Source organism: Protopterus annectens, chromosome 3.part1 (genome assembly GCF_019279795.1).
Source record: "Protopterus annectens isolate FY-2018-M chromosome 3.part1, PAN1.0, whole genome shotgun sequence".
NCBI lineage: Eukaryota > Metazoa > Chordata > Ceratodontiformes > Protopteridae > Protopterus > Protopterus annectens.
In genome coordinates this window covers 87,776,665-87,797,840 of record NC_056732.1, presented here as the reverse complement: position 1 = coordinate 87,797,840, position 21,176 = coordinate 87,776,665, and the positions used below count along the sequence as shown (strand labels likewise).

Genomic DNA, 21,176 nt, shown 5'->3' with positions numbered 1-21,176 from the left:
AACCATCAGAAAATGCCTGCCAATGTATAACCTGTTATTCTAACAACTGTCTTAAGTTTATAAGAGCAATATTTAAAATCTGTCCCTATTTCTGGGCCTTTGTCCCCCATTATTTTTGGCGTTGTCAAGGTTTTTAACACTAAGAGGTTGACAGGTATGGAGGTTAGACAGGACATTATCTGAAACATAATCCTCTACCAAACAGATTACTGGCTAGAGATGTTCATCATAGTCCATGTTGCAATGCTGATTCTTAGCTTGCCATTCAGAAACCAGCGACTGGCCCAATTTTCAGAGTCATTGTATCATCCCTTGTGATGGACGTTCATCTAGATGTCACTGTATAAGAAGAATATCCATCAATGTTGTTTTCAGTTCTTTCTAGCTGTACAGTAAAATGCACTTCACATGTGTTCAGTACACTCACAGTCTGTCGTTTGGCTCATGTTTCCAGACATTCTTCTTTTCCTCCCAGTCAGGTTAAGTACCCTGTTGGGAAATTTCTTTACAAATTTAATGTTCAAAAAGGTAAACAATTACTTGAAATGTAAGAAGCAAATCCCTCATAAAGACTTTCACTTGTTTTATTTGTTCTGTATGGGGCCTCAGCATGACATCTCTAACTGTCCTGACTATGCAAAACTCTGTACAAAAACACTCAAATATAGCGCTGAGGTACTTGTCGCCAGTATGGGGTCATCTTCTTCTTTGGCTTCCTTTGTGGTGTTGCAGTCCACTGCTACTACAGGGCGTAGGGAGACTCAGGTGCCTGCTTCGATCATTTTAAAGAAATAGAAAGACAAAAAGGCTAAGGACCCTGATGTTTCCAAAAAAGCTCCAACTGCCACTCTTTAAGTTGACAGATGACTTAGGTGAGGTGCCTTTGCAGCAACCCTAGACTGTTGAGTCCCAGGCCTGAACCCTCTGGCATGACCCCTCTGTAGGCCGCAATGGTTTCCAGCCTACCTTCAAATGCCACCATGGTTTACACATCTGTTGGGTTTGAGGTCACTCTGCAGACTTCACCTTCTAACATCCGCACAGTGTCTATCGAGGGAGACTCAATTTCTTCCTGATTAGCAATGTGACAACCAAAGTTGTGGTCAGATGACCGCATCCTCCAGTCACCCCTGTTAAATGGATGACAAAACTGAAGCAGATCACTTCTTTTGCTTCGCCACCACCTCTGACCACCTCTACTCAGACTGAACACCAATATCTCCTTAAAATAGCAGAGGAGTTTATGGCCTTCATGAAATCTAGAGAGCCACCTCACCCTTCCAACTCTGAGGCCTCTCCATCTAAAAGGAGCAGGAAAGTAGCTTTCCAGGAAGAGCAAGAGATTGAAGGAGGCATTCATGTGGGAAAGTAAGCAGTTTTCCCAGACTGTCATAGAGACATCCACATAGAACTCAGTGCACAATTTCATAAAATATTGTAACATTAGCAATACCTCCAGGAGTTAAGCAGGTTTTGCTTCTGCCATTCTGCAAAATCTTAGATAAGATGACCCACCACCCATTTGTTTTTAATTTGGGAGTCCTCCCAAGAATCAGTACTGCAACATTGCCTTTGAAGAACATAGTGCAGTTGTGTCACACTAACCATAACTGTAGATGTTCAAGTAGATGTTGTTGCAGTACATAATCCCACTGTCTGCTGACTGCTTGTCTTCTCCCTTGCTGGGTGCATGAGGTAGATGAATTCTTTGATTATAGGCCTTTTATCTCCATCATCCCCTTTCTGCCTTCCATGATTTTCCTCCATTACCGTAAAATTCAGACAACTAGGGAGGTCATGCTGACTTCAGGCTTCAGACTGCTTGTTCACTGCTTAGAAAGACCTGAAAATGGCACTAACAGATGCCCTTCTTATACCCTGATATGCAGACATCAGTCTTTGGGTGTCCATTGGCAAGGGATGATGCAAAGTCTCTGGAAAATGAGCCAGTCATGGGCTTCTCCATAGCAGGAAGACCCAAGCATCAGTACTGCAACACTGATCTACCCGAACATCTACAATTATGGTAAGGGTGATACAACTGTAACTTCTTCATGCTTGGCTTATTATCAGATGTCAAGACAGTACTGATGACAGTAAACCAAGTCTTCTATTTTGTTTCTTTTATTTAAGAAATTGTTACTGTATCTGTGTTAAAACATTCACTGGTTTCTGGATGGTCTTATACCTACCCAGTTACTCTGTACCTTCATTCATAAGCCAAAACAGAGACGACCACTTGAACATAAAATCAGTTTATCTTCCCTCACAAAGCACTAGTGATACACTCAAACATATCTCAAAAGAGTATTGAAAATCTTTTACCTAGTAAATGGACTGAGTAAATAGAATTTGGCACTGCTCTAAAATAATTGTACAATTGCTATATTCAAAAAATGTTCAAAATTACTTCTTTCAGAAGTCTACATATGAGTGTTTCAGACCGTCAGCTCAGTAGAATGTTGAATTTATCTGTCTATCTGTCTATCTGTCTGTCTATCTATCTATCTATCTATCTATCTATCTATCTATCTGTCTGCTTGTCTGTCTTTCTATCTATCTGTCTATCTATCTATCTATCTATCTATCTATCTAGCTGTCTGTTTATTTGTTTACAAGGTTAGTCCCTCTAGACCTATGTCCTGTTTTCAGGGCAGACCAGAGATATTATTTATACAGACAGATTAAATTTGCTAGGGCAGTAGGAGGGAATTCCTATACTGTTTTCATTAAAGTGATTTTCTAATGTTTGGAACCTTGCCTTTGCACCACTGCATATGGTGCATAAACCGCCGATCAGCACTTCTGCCCGTTAGGGAACATTTTGGTTGATTTTTCTGTAAGAGCAATTATTTAAAAAAAAACTGTTTTCCATACGCTGACATCACTGAGCAAAAACAGTGAACTTTACCGTTAGTGATGTCAGTGTAGTGTTTGTGTCCCTGTACTTTAATGGGTGTGTCACAGTGCGTGTGCCAAGGTGCCCCATTAAAGTCTATGGACACACTATACACAACCCCAAGGTAATGTCATTGTAGGAAAGAATTTATTTGGACCATGGTTTAATAATATTTTTTATTAAAAAAATGACCCAAATATATAACAATGGACTAATGGGAAAATGTACTGTGGAACTTGACTCATCAAATACCACGAAGCATATAGAAAAATTGGAAACTCTTTTTAAGTGTTATGGATTGTGCAACATCCACCTCTGCTGCCACCAGCTTAGGCATATGGGGCCTTGGGTTTAGTATGTCATCTGAAGGATGGCACCCCCATCCCCCCAACGCTACACTTCCATGTCAGTACCAGAATATGAATCCATGCTTCTAGTGTGGGGTAATAGACCCTCATTGGTCGTGGCATCAAAGGCTAGTGTGCATTGACACTGCAGTAGCCTCATAAGTGTACTACTGACTACATCACTGGCTCTGTCTTAGTGAGAAGCTTTCTAAACATGGTCAGCTCTCTAACTACCCACTAACACTGTAATTTGTTTTTCCATAAATCATTCTCAAAAGATCAAAAGTACCAGTTTGTTGACTGGGTTGTTTTTCATACTCTGTTTTCATTGTATCTGTTGAACTGTGTTGCATTAATTGTACTCTTGTGGATTCTGCCTTGTTGTAGCTCACCTGTCTCCCTGTATTTTTAATATGACATTGCTTTGTAATATTTGTAAATCTTTTCAATATGATATATTATTGCACTGTAGTAACTAAGTGAATATGAAACATTTGTAGAATTGGACTAATAATTAGGAAACATCTATGTAATAACTGTGTATCTATTGAGTGTAACATTCAGTAAATATTGCATCTTCTGAATGGCCCAGGTTGTTGCTAAAAGGATCCATGCACTAGTTCTTTTACCCAATTAGCAAATGAAATGAAATACATACATACATACATAAATGGGTAGATAAATAAATACATACTGCATTATATTAATTAATTACAATTTTAGATGTTTCTTTTGCATTGTACAGTGTTCAGCATTAAGATTTTTTTCCCTAATGTATGCCATGTTATTATAAGTAATGTGTGTGTATAAAATAAATGCATGAGAAATGTGTGGATGCACAAGGTTGTCTAGGTGTGGAGGAATGACAATGTGAATTGTTTGTCTTGCATAATAAATGCTTAACTTACTGGTTGCTGATCTAGTAAACTGTCATTGCTGAGAAGTGCTTGAATCATTTGTTTTTTCTCCTCTGTTTCCTTTAGGGGAGTTATCCAGTTTGGGAAGATTTCATCAACAAAGCTGGAAAACTGCAGTCTCAGCTTCGGTGAGTAGACTGCTGCTCACTGTGGAATGTGGTAACACAACTATACAAGCATGTCACATGAAGAAATGCTGGCAGGAAAAAACATGGGCAGAGGGGAAATCCTGAGTGCACAAGGATTGGCATGGTGCTGTAGGCAGTTGTGACTACCTGTTACTGTCCTGCTGTAGTACATGTGACATTTTTCTGTAACTAATTGCATAGAGAGGTACAGAAACAGCCCAGTTTCCTAACTCTTCTCAAGTGCTGGAAGCCACTGATTGGGATTTAAGTTAAGAACTGCTTGACCCACCTAGACTGCTCATTACACTGCTTTCTGGATAAACAGCAGAGCCTACTTAACTGACAGGTTATTTTTTTATTTCCTCCATGCAGCATAGGAATTGTCTTAGTCTTCTCATTCATTCTCAGATTCTGCCACTGGTATAGCTGCAAGATATCTTTAGAATACTTTTCTGATCTTTCGCCTCTGTTGCCATGGTAGATACCTTCCTTGTATCACCCATGTGTCTTCTGTCTTTAATGTCAGCATCGTGCCTATTGTATATCCTTCTTTGAAATGGTCATTTTGACTCTGTAGGTTCCTAAGGTACTTAAATGTGGCATATCCCTGATGTTCTCAAAAGTATATGTATTAAGCTGCTGTAGTTTTTAATTTGTATGATCTCTGAGAGAAACCATGTATCATTTTTGCCCGTTTACTTACTTTACCTTGTGTACAGTTGATCAGAATGAGGTCTCCAGAGCTGCAGATAGTCACGTCAGCATGGGGTCTGATCACCTGACTGTATAAGTGCTTCTTGCTTCTTCCTATGTATTTCAGTATTCCACCTCTGTTCTTCTCTGCTGTGTTCTTACATCTAGGTCAACTGTTATTAAAAAGTGATTTCTGAAAATAAACTGCAGAGTCTTTTTTATCTGTTTATCACAGATCTTCCTTCAAGATGATCTAACTAAACATTGTTTAGAACCTGTGCCTTTAGGTCCTATAACCATTTGGGAAATGTTTCCTCAAACACGTCTTGCCTCTGCCATTTTCAGGGAAAAGCCTGACCCTATTGCTGTAACACTCTATGATTTTTTTTTTTTTTTTTGCAAAATACAAAAACAGAACTTTTCTGGTTTAACATTTGATTCAGGTAAGTCTTTTGAAGTTTTTAGTAGTATTTCTTCCTTCTGGGATTTTGTCCATTTACTTGGTCATTTTTTGTTATTTTTTTCCTCCACCTAGGGAGTAAATATTCTTTTTTCTTTTACCATCCTGATTTCAAAACCAGTTTAACTGTCCTTGTGGCAGAAAGATATTGGGTACGGAACATCCTCTGTGTCTTTGTTGTGTAAGGCCTGAGATTCCTATAGACATATGCAGGATCTGCAAGACATTTAACAAAACTGCTCACAAATGGCTGCAAATGATACCTACAGGCATTTCTAAGAAATACTCTCCCATGCCTGTTTTCATCTTGTTAAAATGTTTTATATTGCTTTTGGTGAATTGTTTGCTCGTAGTCTAGGTGGTTGGATTGTTCAGGTTAGACATTTCATGTCTTTTTTCTAGGATTCAGTTGCTAGTTTCATTGCTGTCAGTAGACCTATATCATCCCATGTTCCCATTAAGTTGTATTATTGTTTGGGTTAGTTTCTTTAGTATTAGCTTATTATCCATACTGCTAGGCTGATTTTAGCTGTGGACTAGCTATTGTTGTCTAGTTTTGATGTGTGTAAAGACAAGGCCACTAAGTTTATAATGTGTTCAAAATGTGGACACAAAATTCTCCCTCATGACACGCGCATGCCTTATGCAGAGTGTGTGTGCTGCTGTACTGCGTGTATGTTCCTTGCGACATTTATGAGAATTTTGGATATCTGAGACTACAGCAGTGAAGGGATGAACTTTTAATTAAGGGTTTGTGACCCAGTGATTTGGTTCTGAGCTCCAAAAGCAAAAAGGAGAAAATAAATACTAAAGAGAGTAGCGGCTAAAGGAATTAGTCCAGTCTCCACCAAGAGTGTCACATGTGAATGTTTATCCTGCTAATGATAGCCCCATCAACCTTCAACTTCAAGGGTCTCTGAACTTGAGGTTTCAGTAGTATGTAAGCACACACACACCCTACTGGCCTGGAACAGATGAAGCAGTTTTCCCTTAGAGAAATAACTTTCTGTATATTGGGAGTCCAGACTTTCCTCTTTACTTTCAATACACTCCTCTAGACCTTTCCGCAGTCCCTCTTCAGGTCTCCATGTGGATTGGAACAAGGTGATGAAGGCAGTTAGCAAGACACAGATGGGGGTGGGTGTCTTCTCTTCTCCATTTACGTCCAGGTTGGCAAGAGAATGCCATTTTTGTTCTTCTGTTGCTTCTTTCCTGAGATCTGTTTTACAAATGGGTGGTTCAGAGCTGAAGTTTCTCAGTCGCAATAGTGAACTCTCTTTTGGTACCTATATATTTTTTCTCTACTGGTGATCTTGATTCCAGGCTTATTAGTATTGCGGTTTTCCAAGACCCAGGAACTCAGTGCCAGCAGGTCAACATTGCCAGCAACAATGATATCCTTTGGGCAGATGTTCTTTGTGTTTCACCATTACAGTCATCACATTTGGGTTATCCCTGCCAGGGTAGCTCTTGGCCGGCCCAAATACCTGAGGCTTCGTATTTCTGCGCCGGTTACTGTCGCTTCAGTACTGACATCGGGTCGTCAGTAGTATAAAGGAAGGCAGCCGACTCTATTACATCAGTCTTTCTTGCCATGGAGCCCGAAGCAGAAGCAGTTCGCACCAGTGCTGGTCGGCCGCTACCTCAGTTTCGTCTACCGATTTGAAGCTGAAGTCTTCTAAAGCTAAGTACCCCATTGGAGAGCCTTTTTTCTTGCACTAACTGATGTCAAAAAAAGTTAACAATTGTCTCGCCTGTGGAAAGCAAATACCACACTGAGATTTTCATTCTTACTGCGTCATTCGTTTAGGCCCAGACCACGACGTCTCCTGCTGTCGCTTCTGTGATTTGTTTAACACCAGAACTGTCCATCATAGGGCCCTTATTGTAGCTAGATATTTTCGATTACAATCCTCGAACTCCGATATTGCTTCGGTAAGCCATCCGACAGCAGATCTTCCGAAAAAAACATAAAGACAGAGACAGACGGTACAGGTCCAAACCTACCGACGATCCTTCCGTTAAGCTACTCGTCAGTTCTCCGGTCCTCAGTGAGGAGCTTTTGCAGCCCCTGATGCCCGCTTCTGTGGATTCGCAGGCCACTACCGAGACCCTTTCGGAGTCCGGTATGCCACAAAACTCTTCTTCGACTAAGGATCCTGCGGTCGTCTCTAACTTGAATGGGTCCGAAGCCACTGAGCAGGCACTAGCTTCCGAGGAAGTCCCTCGCACTACCAATTCTCGAAACAAACTGTCATCTTTCGTGACTATCTTTCTTTTGAAAATGAGCGAGTTTCTTAGGCCCAGGGTACGAACCACACCTGAGAAACCGATGACCCAATCTCAGGCACCTGCTTCCTTGCCTCAGTCTCAAATGTTTAAAATGGCGGAAGACCTTATCATGCTGATCAGGGGAAGCCAAGCTATCTCCTCCAAAAGGAAAAGAGATCTGTCCCCTGTAGTTTTGTCTGAACAAGAGTCAGATGACTCTGATGCATCTGAATATGAAAACATGCAACCCCTCTCTACTTATGAGGATTCCGATGCAGAGGATTCCATCCCTTCCACCTCTCCCCCAGAGGATTTTTCCTTTGGGGAAACCCTTCATACCTTAAGAGAACATTTCCAATGGGAGAGTCAGGACTGCCCTCAGTCTAAACAGAGACTCAGGGAATTCTTACATCTTCCACAGCACAGACCTTTGGCCATCCCTCCAGTCCTGGATATTGTGGACGATGTTTTCCTGGAATCCAGCTTGACTCCTGACACCCTCCCTTCTGCACCCAGAAAACCAGACAGGTATTATAGAGTCCCTAACTCACACACATTTCTTTTTAAAAATCCTACTGCTGACCCTGAGGTAATTTCTCAAGGCACCTAAAGGGATTAAAGCAACCTTTGCTAAGAATCCCACCCCCTCAGCTAGGGATTCCCGAGCACTAGACAGATGGGATAAAAAGGTATACACCTCAGCTACTCTTGCTATCAGGGCACTGAATTGTCAGTTTCATATGCTAAAATTTTAGCAACATACCCTGGAACTCCTCAAACAAAAAATGTCTTCCTTTCCTGCTGGTGCAGAATCTAAAGAGTTACAAGAGTTAATGCATTCTGCAAGTCAAGTAACTAACCACACCTTGCACTGTGGTTTTGATGCCCTAGAAGCTTCTTGCAGGGCAGCAGTCACCGGATCTGTCATTAGAAGGCATGCGTGGCTTAAGGAACAGCCCTTGCCAGACCATGTCAAATCTAAATTGTTGGATGCTTCCTTGCATAAAGACAACTTAATTGGCACTAAGGCAGAAGAGGTCTTAAAAAAGATGGAAGAAAAAGCAAAATCTATGCAGACAGTTAAGGATTTCTTACAGGTCCAGCCACCCAGGTTCAGCAGCCATTGTCCCACCAAGCACTGGTTCTTTCCTGCTCCCACTAAGCCAGTCCAGCCCTACCCCGGGGAACCAGACCCCCCCAAACAGCAGCCACAGGGAGTGCAGAAATCTAAGCAGTGGACTACCTCCACTTCAAAACCAGGGAGTTTTGAGCCACCCCTCCCTCTGATCACCTTCACTTACCCCAGGAGGAAAATTCTCCTTTCACGCAAGCACGTGGGTCGCCATTACCAACGACTGCTGGGTTCTCAACATAGTGTCCCAGTGATACAGATTTTCTTTCCACACCTCTCCTACCCCAAAAGGGTTCCCAGATCTACCTCCAAACCAGTGGGCAGAGGTGCAAAAGCAAGTCCTTTTCCTGCTCTCTATGAGGGCAGTAGAGTACGTTCCTGCAGAACAGAGAGGCCAAGGTTTCTCCTCAGTTCTTTTTCTGGAACCCAGAAAAGAGGGCACCTGGTGCCCCATCCTCAATCTATCCATTCTAAACACCTTCCTGGTGATTCCAAAATTCAAAATGCTCACCCTCCAGCGGCTGCTACCCATGCTGTCCAAGGATGCTTGGCTAGCCACTCTAGATCTAAAAGAGGCCTACCTCCATATTCATATCAGGGAATAATGCAGGAAATGTCTCCGCTTCAGGGCAGGATCTCAACACTTTCAGTTCTCTGTGCTTCCCTTTGGCTTATCTACTGCTCCCAGAGTTTTCGCAAAATGTCTGGCTCTGGCCATTGCCTTTTGCAGACAAAGAAATATTCAGATTTACACATACTTAGACTACTGCCTTATTCAGGCAGACAGCCAGGAAAAGCTGCTCAAGCATCTGACCTTTGTAAAGTCCTTACTAACCTCCCTAAGGTACTCAATCAATGAAAAGAAATCCAAACAGGTGCCCACCCAAAGGATTATATTCCTAGGAACAAGCCTATACACAGCATCCCAAATGGCATTCCTTACACCAGAAAAGCAAAATTTCCTGACAGCCTACTTCTCTCAACTAGCCACCAGGCCCCAGCTATCTGCAAGAAAGATCCTGCAAGCTCTGGGGTTCATGGCATCTTGCATACTACTCATTCCATATGCTAGACGGAATATGAGGAAACTTCAGTGGTACCTAAAAAGCCTTTGGTGCCAACACTCTCAAGACTTGAAGTCTCTTCTGCCTATAATTCTTTACCTCCGAAAAGATTTTCTTTGGTGGACAACAGCATGCTCCTACAACAAGGGACTACCTTTCTCACCACCCCCCGCCACCCAGACCCTCACCACAGAAACATCAGGCTATCCCTGGGGTGCATACCTGGACGGCAGGTGCATACAGGACCAATGGAGCCCACATCAAATCCCTCTGCACATCAACCAAAAAGAGATGATGGCTGTCCAGCATGCCTTGATAGCTTTCAAGCCCCTTCTCTCCCCAGGGGCTCTTCTGATCAAAACAGACAACACCAGTGTAATGTGGTATATCAACAGGCAGGGAGGGAATCACACTTACCCTCTATGCAGGCTGGACATGACCCTTTGGCACACAACCTCTGCCATGCAACTCCACCTGTTAGCACAATTCCTATCAGGTTCTCTCAACTCTCTGGCAGACCAATTAAGCAGAAATCTTCTGGACCCATACGAGTGGCAGCGCAACAGAAGAACCTTCACCCTAATAACTCAGAAATGGGGTACACCGAAGGTCGACCTCTTTGCCTCCCACACCAACCATCAGCTCAGCAAATTCTGCACCAGGGAGCATCACTGAATGCCTTGGAAAGTGGATGCCCTGTCCTTCCCCTGGGTCAATCTATCGGTCTATGCCTTTCCTCCACTACCTCTAATCCCCAGGGTACTGCTCAGAATAAAGGAGGAAAAAGCAAGGACCATTCTTATAGCTCCAGACTGGCCCAGGCAGCACTGGTACCCCTTGCTGCGCAGCCTCTCCCCGATACCCCCATTGCATCTTCCTCAGATTCCAAACCTCCTGACCCAGAGGGAAGGAGTATTAATACATCCCCAATGGCAGACACTCAGTTTGGCAGCTTGGCTTATTCCCTAACCCCGAACCTATCTGCCAACCTCAGTAAACAGGTTCTGGATGTTATCCATGAGGCCAATGTCGTAGCACCAGAAAGTCTTATGCTGATAAATGGAAAAGGTTCTGCACCTGGATCCAGGCAAATGGAGCCAATAGGGCACAGCCCTCCCTCCCTCTCATCCTGGATTACTTAGCTAACCTACTACACAGTGTTCTGTCTTTCTCCTCTATAAAAATTCATGCCACTGCGCAGTCCCTTTACTCATACCCTTTGATCAAACAGTTCCTAAGAGGGGCTAGCAACTTGAGGCCACCCAGAAGGGCACCAACACCAGCTTGGGACCTTAACTTTGTATTGGAAAAGCTCACTTTGCCTCCTTTCGAACCAGCTTCTTCTGCAGAGCTAAATTTTCTCTCCTGGAAAGCAGCATTCTTTCTGGCCATCGCTTCAGCCAGAAGAGTCTCTGAGCTGCAAGCACTCATGGCTGTGGAACCCTTCATCATCTTCCATGCAGACAGGGTATCCCTCAGAACTAAACCATCCTTCATGACCAAGGTGGTATCCAGTGTGGCTCTCAACCAATCCATTCATTTACCCACCTTTTTTCCTAATCGCCGGAACAAGTGGGAAAGGATTCTTCACTCTCTAGATGTGCACAGAGGGCTCAGATTCTATCTTGACAGGACTAAATCCTTCAGAAAGTCTGATCAATTGCTGGTTAGCTTTGCTACAGGAGCAGAAGGCAAAGCCATCTCCAAACAAACCATTTCCAAATGGATAGCACACTGTATCCATTTCTGCTACAAACAGCATGGAAAGCCTCACCCCAAGGGGGTCAGGACACACTCTACTAGAGCAGCCTGCACATCTGCAGCTTTCCTCAGAGGAATTCCCACCAGGGACATCCTGGAGGGTCTATATCAGTTCACTGAAATGGCTGAAATTCAAACAACATATGTTCGAACTTCTAACCATGAAGTACAAAAATATTGAAGTCTTAGAACAGAGATTTTTTTCCCAGGGAAAAAAATCGCTGTTCCAAGAAATACACACACAACACAAGCACACCAAAAAAATAGCAATCCACACACAAACACTTAAAATCCTACATCTAACCCTACACTAAACTGTACATACACTACTATCTATCCACTTACCTTAACCCAAACCCTAACCCTAAGGTCCGTCACTATCGCACACTCACCTGACCCACGCCCTAACCCTAGCTCACCTGTCCCGCCCTAACCCTAAAGTCTGTCACTATCGCACACCTACCTCACCCGCACCCTAACCGTAACTCACCTAACCCGCGCCCTAACCCTAACGTCCACACAATCGCACACTTACCTGAACCCGACCCGTAACTTCCCACCACAGTCCTGATAATCGCAAAGCCACAGAAACGGCCCACCAAATTCTTTCCCTGGGAAAGAATTTGGTGTTCCGTGGTTTTGTGATAATCATTGTTCGAACTTCACAGTTCAAACATCTAGTGTTTGATCGTCAGCCGTTTCGACGGACTGATATAGACCCACATCCTGGAGGTTGCCACCTGGACATCTGTTCACACTTTTACCAAGCATTACCACCTGCCTCTCTTCTCTAAATCCAGGGCATGGTTTGCCTCTGCAGTCTTGCAGGGCATCCTAGCCAGCCCCTAGTTTCATTGATTGCCTCCACCCTTTTCCTCAGCTTTGGGAATCAACCCAAATGTGATGACTGCAACAGTGAAACATGAAGAACATAGTACAGTTGTGTACACTTACCATAAATGTAGATGTTCAAGTGTATTCACTGTTGCAGTCCTGGTTACCTTCCCTCCAGCCCCCTGACTTCTCTTTCTCCTTTTATTACCATTCTAACTTGCTGTCTTCCTTTCCTTACAAGGGACATATTGGTATTTATTTTCCACTGGTGGGGTTTCTTACACTAGAACCTGGCCTCCTACTTGGGGGTTCCTGACAGGTTAGGGCAAGAAAAACTGATGTAATGGCGTCGGCTGCCTTACTTTATACTACTGACGACCTAACATCAGTCCTCAAGTGACAGCAACTGACGCAGAAATACTAAGTCTCTGGTATTTGGGCTGGCTGAGGGCTACCCTGGCAGGGATAACCCAAATGTGCTGACTGCAACAGTGGCTACACTTGAGCATCTACATTTATGGTAAGTGTACACAACTGTACTTTACTATGAAACAGTGGCAAAACGTTTTGCAGTTCAGCTATGAAAAAAAGGAAATTATTATACCAGGGTAAAAATTCAAAGGAGGGAGGGCATTCCATAGTGATTCTTTGTCAGTACTGCTGTTTTATTCTGCCATTAACTCATTAAGTTGTTTAATTAGCAGGCTAGGCTGTGGTTACAGTTTGGCTCCCAGAAACCAGATTTGTTTTGTGGATGACTTACAACTGTGTAGTTCAGCAGATGAGGAATTGAAAGCACAACCAGAAATGTTGAAAACTTTCTCATACAATATAAGAATGGTATTTCATCTTGATAATTGCACCAAAACAACATTTTAAAAAGGGAAGCTGCAGCACCAAGAAAAATATCAGCTTGGGGCAGGAATATGATGTAAAGGAACTTGAGCAGAAGGTAGTATATAAATGTATGGGAATTGAATGACCGGCAACAAAACATGAACAAATGAGAATAAAGCTCACTAAGAAATACTTGAGAAGACTAAAACTAGTACTGAAAATTACCTTGACAGTCTAGAAAAAATTTCAAGCTCTAAATCAGTTTGCTGTTCCTGTTCTGTCCTACAGTTTTGGGATGATTGACTGGCCCCAAAAGGTGTTGGATCAGTTGGACACAAAAACAAGCAAAATGCTTATCAAATGATATATAAAAATAAGTGTATACCAGTATTACATATTCCATGGTCTGAAGGAGGTGAGTTATGGTCCTCCTCGAAATTGATTACATTTATAGATCTGCAATCATGGGACTGCATATGTATCTGATGACCTCATTAGACTGAAACATAGTTAAAGTTTTAAAACGTGAGGAAAAGTCTAAGATGTCATCTTTGCCTAGTTTAGCAGAAACAGTTCAATATCAAGTGGGAATGGAAATCATACCAGAAGTATTCAGAAATCAGGCAGCAATGGAATGTGCTTAAAAAAGAATACAGGGAAAAGGGTCAGGTGAGAAGGAAGAAATGGAAAGTCCACAAGTATAGTAGGAAGTACAGAGATCTCCTGGAACATTCATGTTGACCAAGATTTGATGCAACAATGGTTAAGGAGAGATGAATTAAACCAAAAGGTGAGGCTAATAGTGGTGGCCCAGGATAGTGGACAACATGCATGTTGGTTTACAAATTCCATTGAAAATGTGGGAGAAACAGACAAACACATGTTCTATAAAACAGAATTGGAAACAGCCATGCATTTTGTTGCTGGGTATGATACAGCCATGGCAGAGGGCATTTATACTAAAAGGCACAATAATGTGGTAAGACTATTGCATTTGGGGTTGTGCAAATACTACAATACAGAAACATCTGAGAAACATTGGAAACATAAACCACAAAGCATTATTGAGAATGATGAAAGTTATCACATGGGATAACACATTACCAACAGTTCAAAAATAGATGTGAGTAAATCAGGTATAATAGTTCATGAAAAAAAGTAAAATCGAGCATTGAAATTGCTACACCCAGTGACTACAGTGTCTTATGTACAGAGACGCAAAGTCATAAAATACCAGGATTTGCAAGCTGAAATGAGAGCAATGTGGAAGAAAGATACCTGGATGGTTCTAGTAGCAATAGGAACAACAGGTCTAATAAAAATTGCAATTATACTTGCTACCAGTACTTATAGCCCTGTATGAATTACTGAAGGAAGCAATTCTAGGCACCTTGCAGTTGCTGAGAAGAGCACTCTTGGCTAAGATTGAAGACTGAAACAATACTAATTTCATGAACTCTAATCATACCCTAACTTAGAAATGGGGTCTATTCCTGTCATGGTATTAGAAACCCAAAACACTTGGAGAAATTAAGCTGGTAAAAGCCAACATTACTATATTGGTTTGTCTCACATGGGATCACCCATTGCCAACAGGTCAAAAATAGATGCAAGAAAAACAGATATAAGAGTCTATGAAAAAAGACAAAGGTAGCGTTGATCTTTGAAATTGCTACACCCAGTAATTACAATGTACAGGGAGACACAAAGTCATAAAATACCAGGATGTCCAAGCTGAAACCAGAGCAACATGGAAGAAACATAGTTAGACAGCTCCAATAACAGTAGGAGGCCCCGGTTTGCAAAGATTTGTACTAAACCCTTAATAAGTTCCCTTGCTGGTGAATCCATTATTTTCTGTCTTCTAGTAATAGTATTTTTTCCCACCGTCATTAATGTGAACAGAATGTCTCTGTCTAATTGTCCCCAGGCTGCTCCTTCTGGAATCTCCAAGAAATATGTTGTCAGTGGAAGTGGGCCTCCACCTGGCCCTAACTGTTCATACAGATCTTGCATTAAGTTCTGATAATCTCTTAGTTTTGGGCAGTGCGAAATATATGGAACCATTCTCTGGAATCTCCAGAAAGAAACATTAGTATTTGTCATGGACATTAGGGTACACCTTACTCAGTCTGCTGGGTGTATAAAAATGCAAGCATTTGTAGACAAAGAATTGAAATTTTCTTTCTTTAATAACATTCTGTCTTCTCATTATTTCCTTCCACTGTTGTCCAAAGAAACCTTTTCTCAATGATTTTTCCCAAGTTCCTTCTAACTTGAGCTTGGCCTGACTTTTTATGTCATCTAACATTATTTATAACTTCAACGTTAACCCTTTAAAGAGTGCCTTATTCATCTCCACTGTAATACTCCCCAAAAGCAGCATTCCATTCAAGCCACCTGTTTCTTTTTTTCTTTCTTTATCTTTACGTATATGTTTCTTATGCCTATAAAAGCTGTGTAATTTCACCCTTTTACTATCAACTTATTCTTGAATCTGTCCCAGGTTAAAAAGGTTTGTGCTTACTCTATGTCAACACCTCTCTATCCTCTTAGATACACCTCAGCCCAATTCATCAGTTCTTCCCCACGTTTCTTTTCCATTATCCTCACTCACATAGGCACAGACCAGTTCCCAACCTCTCACAATTTATCTTCCCTTATTAACCAATTTCGGGCAGCTCTTATTTGGGCCCAGCGATCTCTAATTTTACTGTCCTCCTCTAATCATAGTAATGTATTGGGGTCCATATTCTTCCCTACTTGTAGCTGTCTCCCCATTTCTTCCCATCCTGTTTGATCTTCTTGAGTTTTCCACAAAAGGAATAGTTGTTAGCACCATTCTCCAGTGTCTTCTAAGGTCTGAGAACCCCAGACTACCTGAATCTTTCCTTAGCTGAATTCACTCCCCAAATGTCCTTGGCTTTTCCTGTCCCCATATGAAATCTCTCATTGCATTGTTTAAACCTCTGCTGAATGCCTGCTTTGGGTGCAGCGATCTGGTCTGACAACAGTATAAAACACCTGTACCTCTTGATCCAAGTCAAGGAAAAAGAATTTCCATTTTCTGAATTGAAAACATTTGGCTGAGACTTTAGAGTAAGAAACTTTATTAGTGTTTCTGAACCAGTGTGTGAGAGACATATCCAGGTATTTTATGCTGTGATTTTTAAATAGCTTTGAACATAAATCTGTAAGCTTTTGTGATAGTAATTGAAAGGTAATATTTGTGTTACTCCATATTTAGTTTATACACCAATATGATTCCAGATTGCTTCAAGATTTCTAATGTGGGTTCCAAACAGTTTTTGGGGTCTGCCAAATTTAACAAAAGATTGTCTGCATATAATGCCAGATTTACCTCTACTGGGCTCCTTTTATATCTTGACAGTCTCACGTGTCTGTATTATTGAATGGCTCCAAATATTAACCAAGTAGAAGTGGGGGTAACAGATACTTTTGCATTATCTCCCTACAAATAGAGAACATTAACGTTAATTCAATATTTATTTTAACCCTAGCATATGCACTTGTATAGATAATTTTTAATCAATGAAATAAAATTCCCAGGGAATTCCATTATTTTTAACACCAGAGGATAAGTAGCCCCATTGCACCATATCAAATTCCTTTACTGTGTTCGTACTAACAAGTGGAGCTTGTTCTTATTTACCATTTCCTGTATAAAAATCAGTGTTTTTAATATAGTGTCAAATAGCAGACGATTTACAAAGCTACATTGGTCCTTACGCACCAACTGTGGTATGAAATGTGATAACTCCTCTGGCAGTACAGGAGTCAGTATTTTATCATTTGGTTTTAAAACCAAAATTGGTCAGTAGGAGCTAACTGTTGATGGGTCTTTGCAGGCCTCAAAATAACTGTAATGCCTTTGCCTTTCCAAGAGGGTGGAACATCCTGTTTAACCAGTGTTTGGTCCATAACTTCATGCATCCTATCTGATCATGGTCTCCCTTCCCAGTTTACACAATTCAACTGGAATCCCATCTAAGACTGGCAGTTTGCCATTTGGCAGCCTCTTCAGTTATCTCTTGTAACTCATTCTTGGTTATGAGCTTCATTAAGTGGTCTGCCTATGCTGGCAACATCTTTGGGAAAATTCAGTAAATATATACTTTGATGTGTACCAAGTGCTTCTTCATTATATTTATTTCCATAGTACCTTGCAAAATAACCTGTGCTTCTTCTGGGGTCATCTTATCATCTGGCCCTTGTCATAATCCCTCAAATTATATACCTATCTCTCTACCTTTTGTTTGTCTTAATCTAAGGGACGAGTGTTTCACAGCTTTAGAGGAACATCCTAGGTAGGTACCTTCCAGCACATTCACCTAGAAATGTCTCTTCAATGTAATATTAACTCAGTCTTATGCTGAGCCGCTGAAGTTTTGTCATCCAAATCTGGCAGTCCCAGTGCTTTCTGATCCTGTATCCAGATTTGCCATTTATTAAAAGCAAACTTTTCCAATCTTCTTTTTTCCGTAATTTAATCCTGTGACAGTGCATTTCTCTTTGTATCTATCCCAGCCAGAAATGAACTCCTACCACCCAGTTCTTCTCCAGTGTCATTGTGCAGATCTCTTTACATCATTCTACAAACCTGCTGGATCTTATATAATTGGTTGGACATCTCCAGTGCCGGAGACATTTCTTATTGTTAATTTTAAAAGATAACACAAACAGGGCACAGGCCAACATATTACTGGTTAATATCTGCTTTCTCTCAATTAGATACTTTGTGTGTGTGTGTGTGTGTGTGTGTGTGTGTGTGTGTGTGTGTGTGTGTGTGTGTGTGTGTGTGTGTAGATATATATATATATATATATATATATATATATTTTTTTTTTTTTCCCCAGTCCCAGACAACCTATTATAAGCTGTAGAAAAGTATGTAAAGGATATACCTGCTCTGCCTAATTTGTATATACTTAGCAAACCAAGCATTTTAGTCCATTCTCCAAAATGAAGCTTATCGGACCAACTTATAACATCATCAGTTGCAGTAACAAAGCTAAAGTTTCCAGCCCAGACGAATATCCTCTCCTAACAAATATATATTTCTTTGCATATCTCCCAGAATTCCTCTAAATTGGATTCTGGAGGGCGGTAAAACTTTGCCAAAATGAGCAACCCCAAATCTGTTAATAACTTTATTGCTGCAAAGCGCCATCTGTTATCCACTAGGCAATCCTTCTGTTTACATCATAGTTTATTACTAACTAATATAGATGCTGCCCTTGTGTTTGAGTCACAGTAACTGGCTGCATTTCGTATCTGATATCCAGTTATCTGTAATTTATCATGTTCCTTTCTAACCGTGTCTCCAGCAGTAACACAGTTTCAGGAGATTTCTTTCTAACACACCTCATGACTTTCTCTCTTTTCATGGGATTATTCATTCATTCATTCATTCATTCATTCATTCATTCATTCATTCATTTATTTATTTAACATTTGTTAACTGGGAATGTCCGACTTGGAACAAAGCCAATTTTCAGCAAAGGCCCGGGGAGAAATGCTCCAGAAGCATGTCTTTGTAACGTGGGAGGAAACCGGAGCACCCGGAGGAACAAACCCAGGGAGGACATGCCATTAACATTGTATGGTAGCAGTTTAACTGTCATAATTCTGTTATATTCATCATCTCACAAATTTGCCTTTCTTCAGGAGTATATTAACTGCAACCAAGTACACTAAGTGATATCTGCAGGAAACCAAGCCAGCCCCTCCTTTAGTACATTGTAAAATAAAAAGAAAACAAACAATTTCTACATTTAATACTTTTAACTGCATTTGTGATGCAACATTTCAAATATGTACAAACAGTAATACTAAATGTTCATCATTCTCAGTGCTGCAATAGCCTATGGGTTGTATCCTGCCAAGGATACAGCATCTGGACAGCTTCCCAAAGCTCTCACCTCCTTCCACAGTAATTCTGGTTGCCTATAGGCTAATACCTTTTGGACAGAAGTATAAAAGCAGGCAGAGTGATTAATAATCTTCAATACCTTCTTGCTGTCTCGTGCAGATACATCTCTGAGACTTCTCAGGTATAGCAGCCAGCCAAGGCTTCCTGTCATACTGATAAGACCCCTTTTAGGGAGCCCTTCCGCACATGTAAGTTATATTTTTAATATTTTATAGTCTTTTACTGTTTTTTTGTAGTAAATAGCAGCATGTCACTTTAAGAATACCAGCTTCTCAGGCACGTCAGTAGACGTTCCTTGATTGCCATTAGCGGTCTCTGTAGGGACTGTTTTCTAGGATTTGGCTGTCATTTAATGCCTTAGGGCAATATTTAAGTGTATTCCTTGTTTTTAAAGTGTTTTTTGGACAGTCGGGAAGTTTTTTTTCCCCCAGGAGAATAATGGATTTTTACATGATGGGTTCTGCTTGTACTTGGTTTGCTTAGGTTTTATGTGATTTTATAGGGCAGCTAATTTATTATCTATGTTTTTTGACTGGGAGTTCTTGTGTACTGCTTATGTTGCTTTGTTTGGGGACAGTTTGACTGAACTGGAAGGGATGTGTGCTGTTTATGCTTACTAGTGACAACTCTCCTTTCGACTAATTCCTTAAGGTATAGCTTTCCGGCAAAACAGGCTTCTTCCCTGGCTACAGCATGGATACTTTCCTTAGTCCTGCTTATCCCTCTCCTAAAGTACCTAAAAAGCAAAAAAATCAGTTGAAGCATGAGTCCGTACCTTCAGTGTGGAGTACTACTATGCCTCAGCCAACAGTGGGTAACTTTGCTGTGGCCATGACTAGTTCCTCAGACCACTTATATTTCTTCGAATCCCAGTCACAATGCACCAGGGCCAGAAATGTTCTCTGTGGCTGTTTCAGTGCCATACTTGGGCATGGGAGAACCATCCAGTTTGGGAGTGAGAGATACTTTGAGAGAGTCTTCTTAAAGTGCCCTGGGAAAGACACCTTTTGTTTAGCATGATATGCTGTAACTCGAACAAAAATCTGTAAGAGTTGCTGAAGCCACTAGCAGATATCCAAAGCACGCTGGTACTTAACGTATAAGCAGTTTAAAACAAGCAACATTTTCATCACTCCACACGAGCAACTTCATCAGAAATAGCTATTGGGACATAAGATTCTAGGATAGATCTGTTAATGGGAATGGGTATAGGATATGCAATAGCATCAGCAGCTACATTAAGATATTTTACAGGAGAGTTAGTGTATTCTTTGAGTTTGTGGAGGAGTCTCTTGATTATGTTAGTGGGAACAGGCTGTAGTGTGAAAGTAGTTGAGCTTGTGGTAGCAGTGGAGTGGAAAAGTGAGGGTGGATCAATGTGGGGAGGGAGGAAGCAGTGGGCTTTTTGTGAGAGGATATGAAGGAGGTGAGTTGTGTGGTGGTGAGAAAAATTATGTATTTGAGGTGACATTTTGCATACATTGTAAGAAGTAGTTGTTAAAGATGTTGGTTATTTGTGTGTTTTGTCTGGAAAAGGATTGAGGTTATTTTTTTTCCAGGCTTGAGGAGAGATGAAAGAGATGACCAGAAGTTTTTTGGGGTTATGTTTGTTAGTGGATTGTAATGTGTGATAGTGGTCCCTTTTGTCTTTTGTTACTGCTTTTTTACACAGATTGCTGAGATGCCTATAATTGTTCAGATTAGAGGAAGATTTGGAAGTGTGCCATACTTTCCAGAGCTTGTCTCTATATCGCATAAGGTCTTTTGTAGTTTTGGTAAGCCAGAGTGCGTAGTTGCTTTTAATTCTTTTCCTGCATAGTGGTGCTAGATGGTTAAGGATGCCAAAGAAAGTTGTATTAAAGTGGTTGCCTGCATCGTCT

General features: G+C 41.2%; 1 protein-coding gene across 3 annotated transcripts in view; it reads left to right on the top strand.

Annotated features, from left to right (window-relative positions):
• Positions 1-21,176, top strand: part of MTSS1 (MTSS I-BAR domain containing 1) — a 1,668,097-nt gene that overhangs the window by 334,863 nt on the left and 1,312,058 nt on the right. For all 3 annotated transcript variants that reach the window (XM_044066600.1, XM_044066599.1, XM_044066601.1), the window contains exon 2: positions 4,230-4,291. In XM_044066600.1, the coding sequence (XP_043922535.1) occupies positions 4,230-4,291 (62 nt within the window). The remainder of the gene's footprint in view (positions 1-4,229; positions 4,292-21,176) is intronic.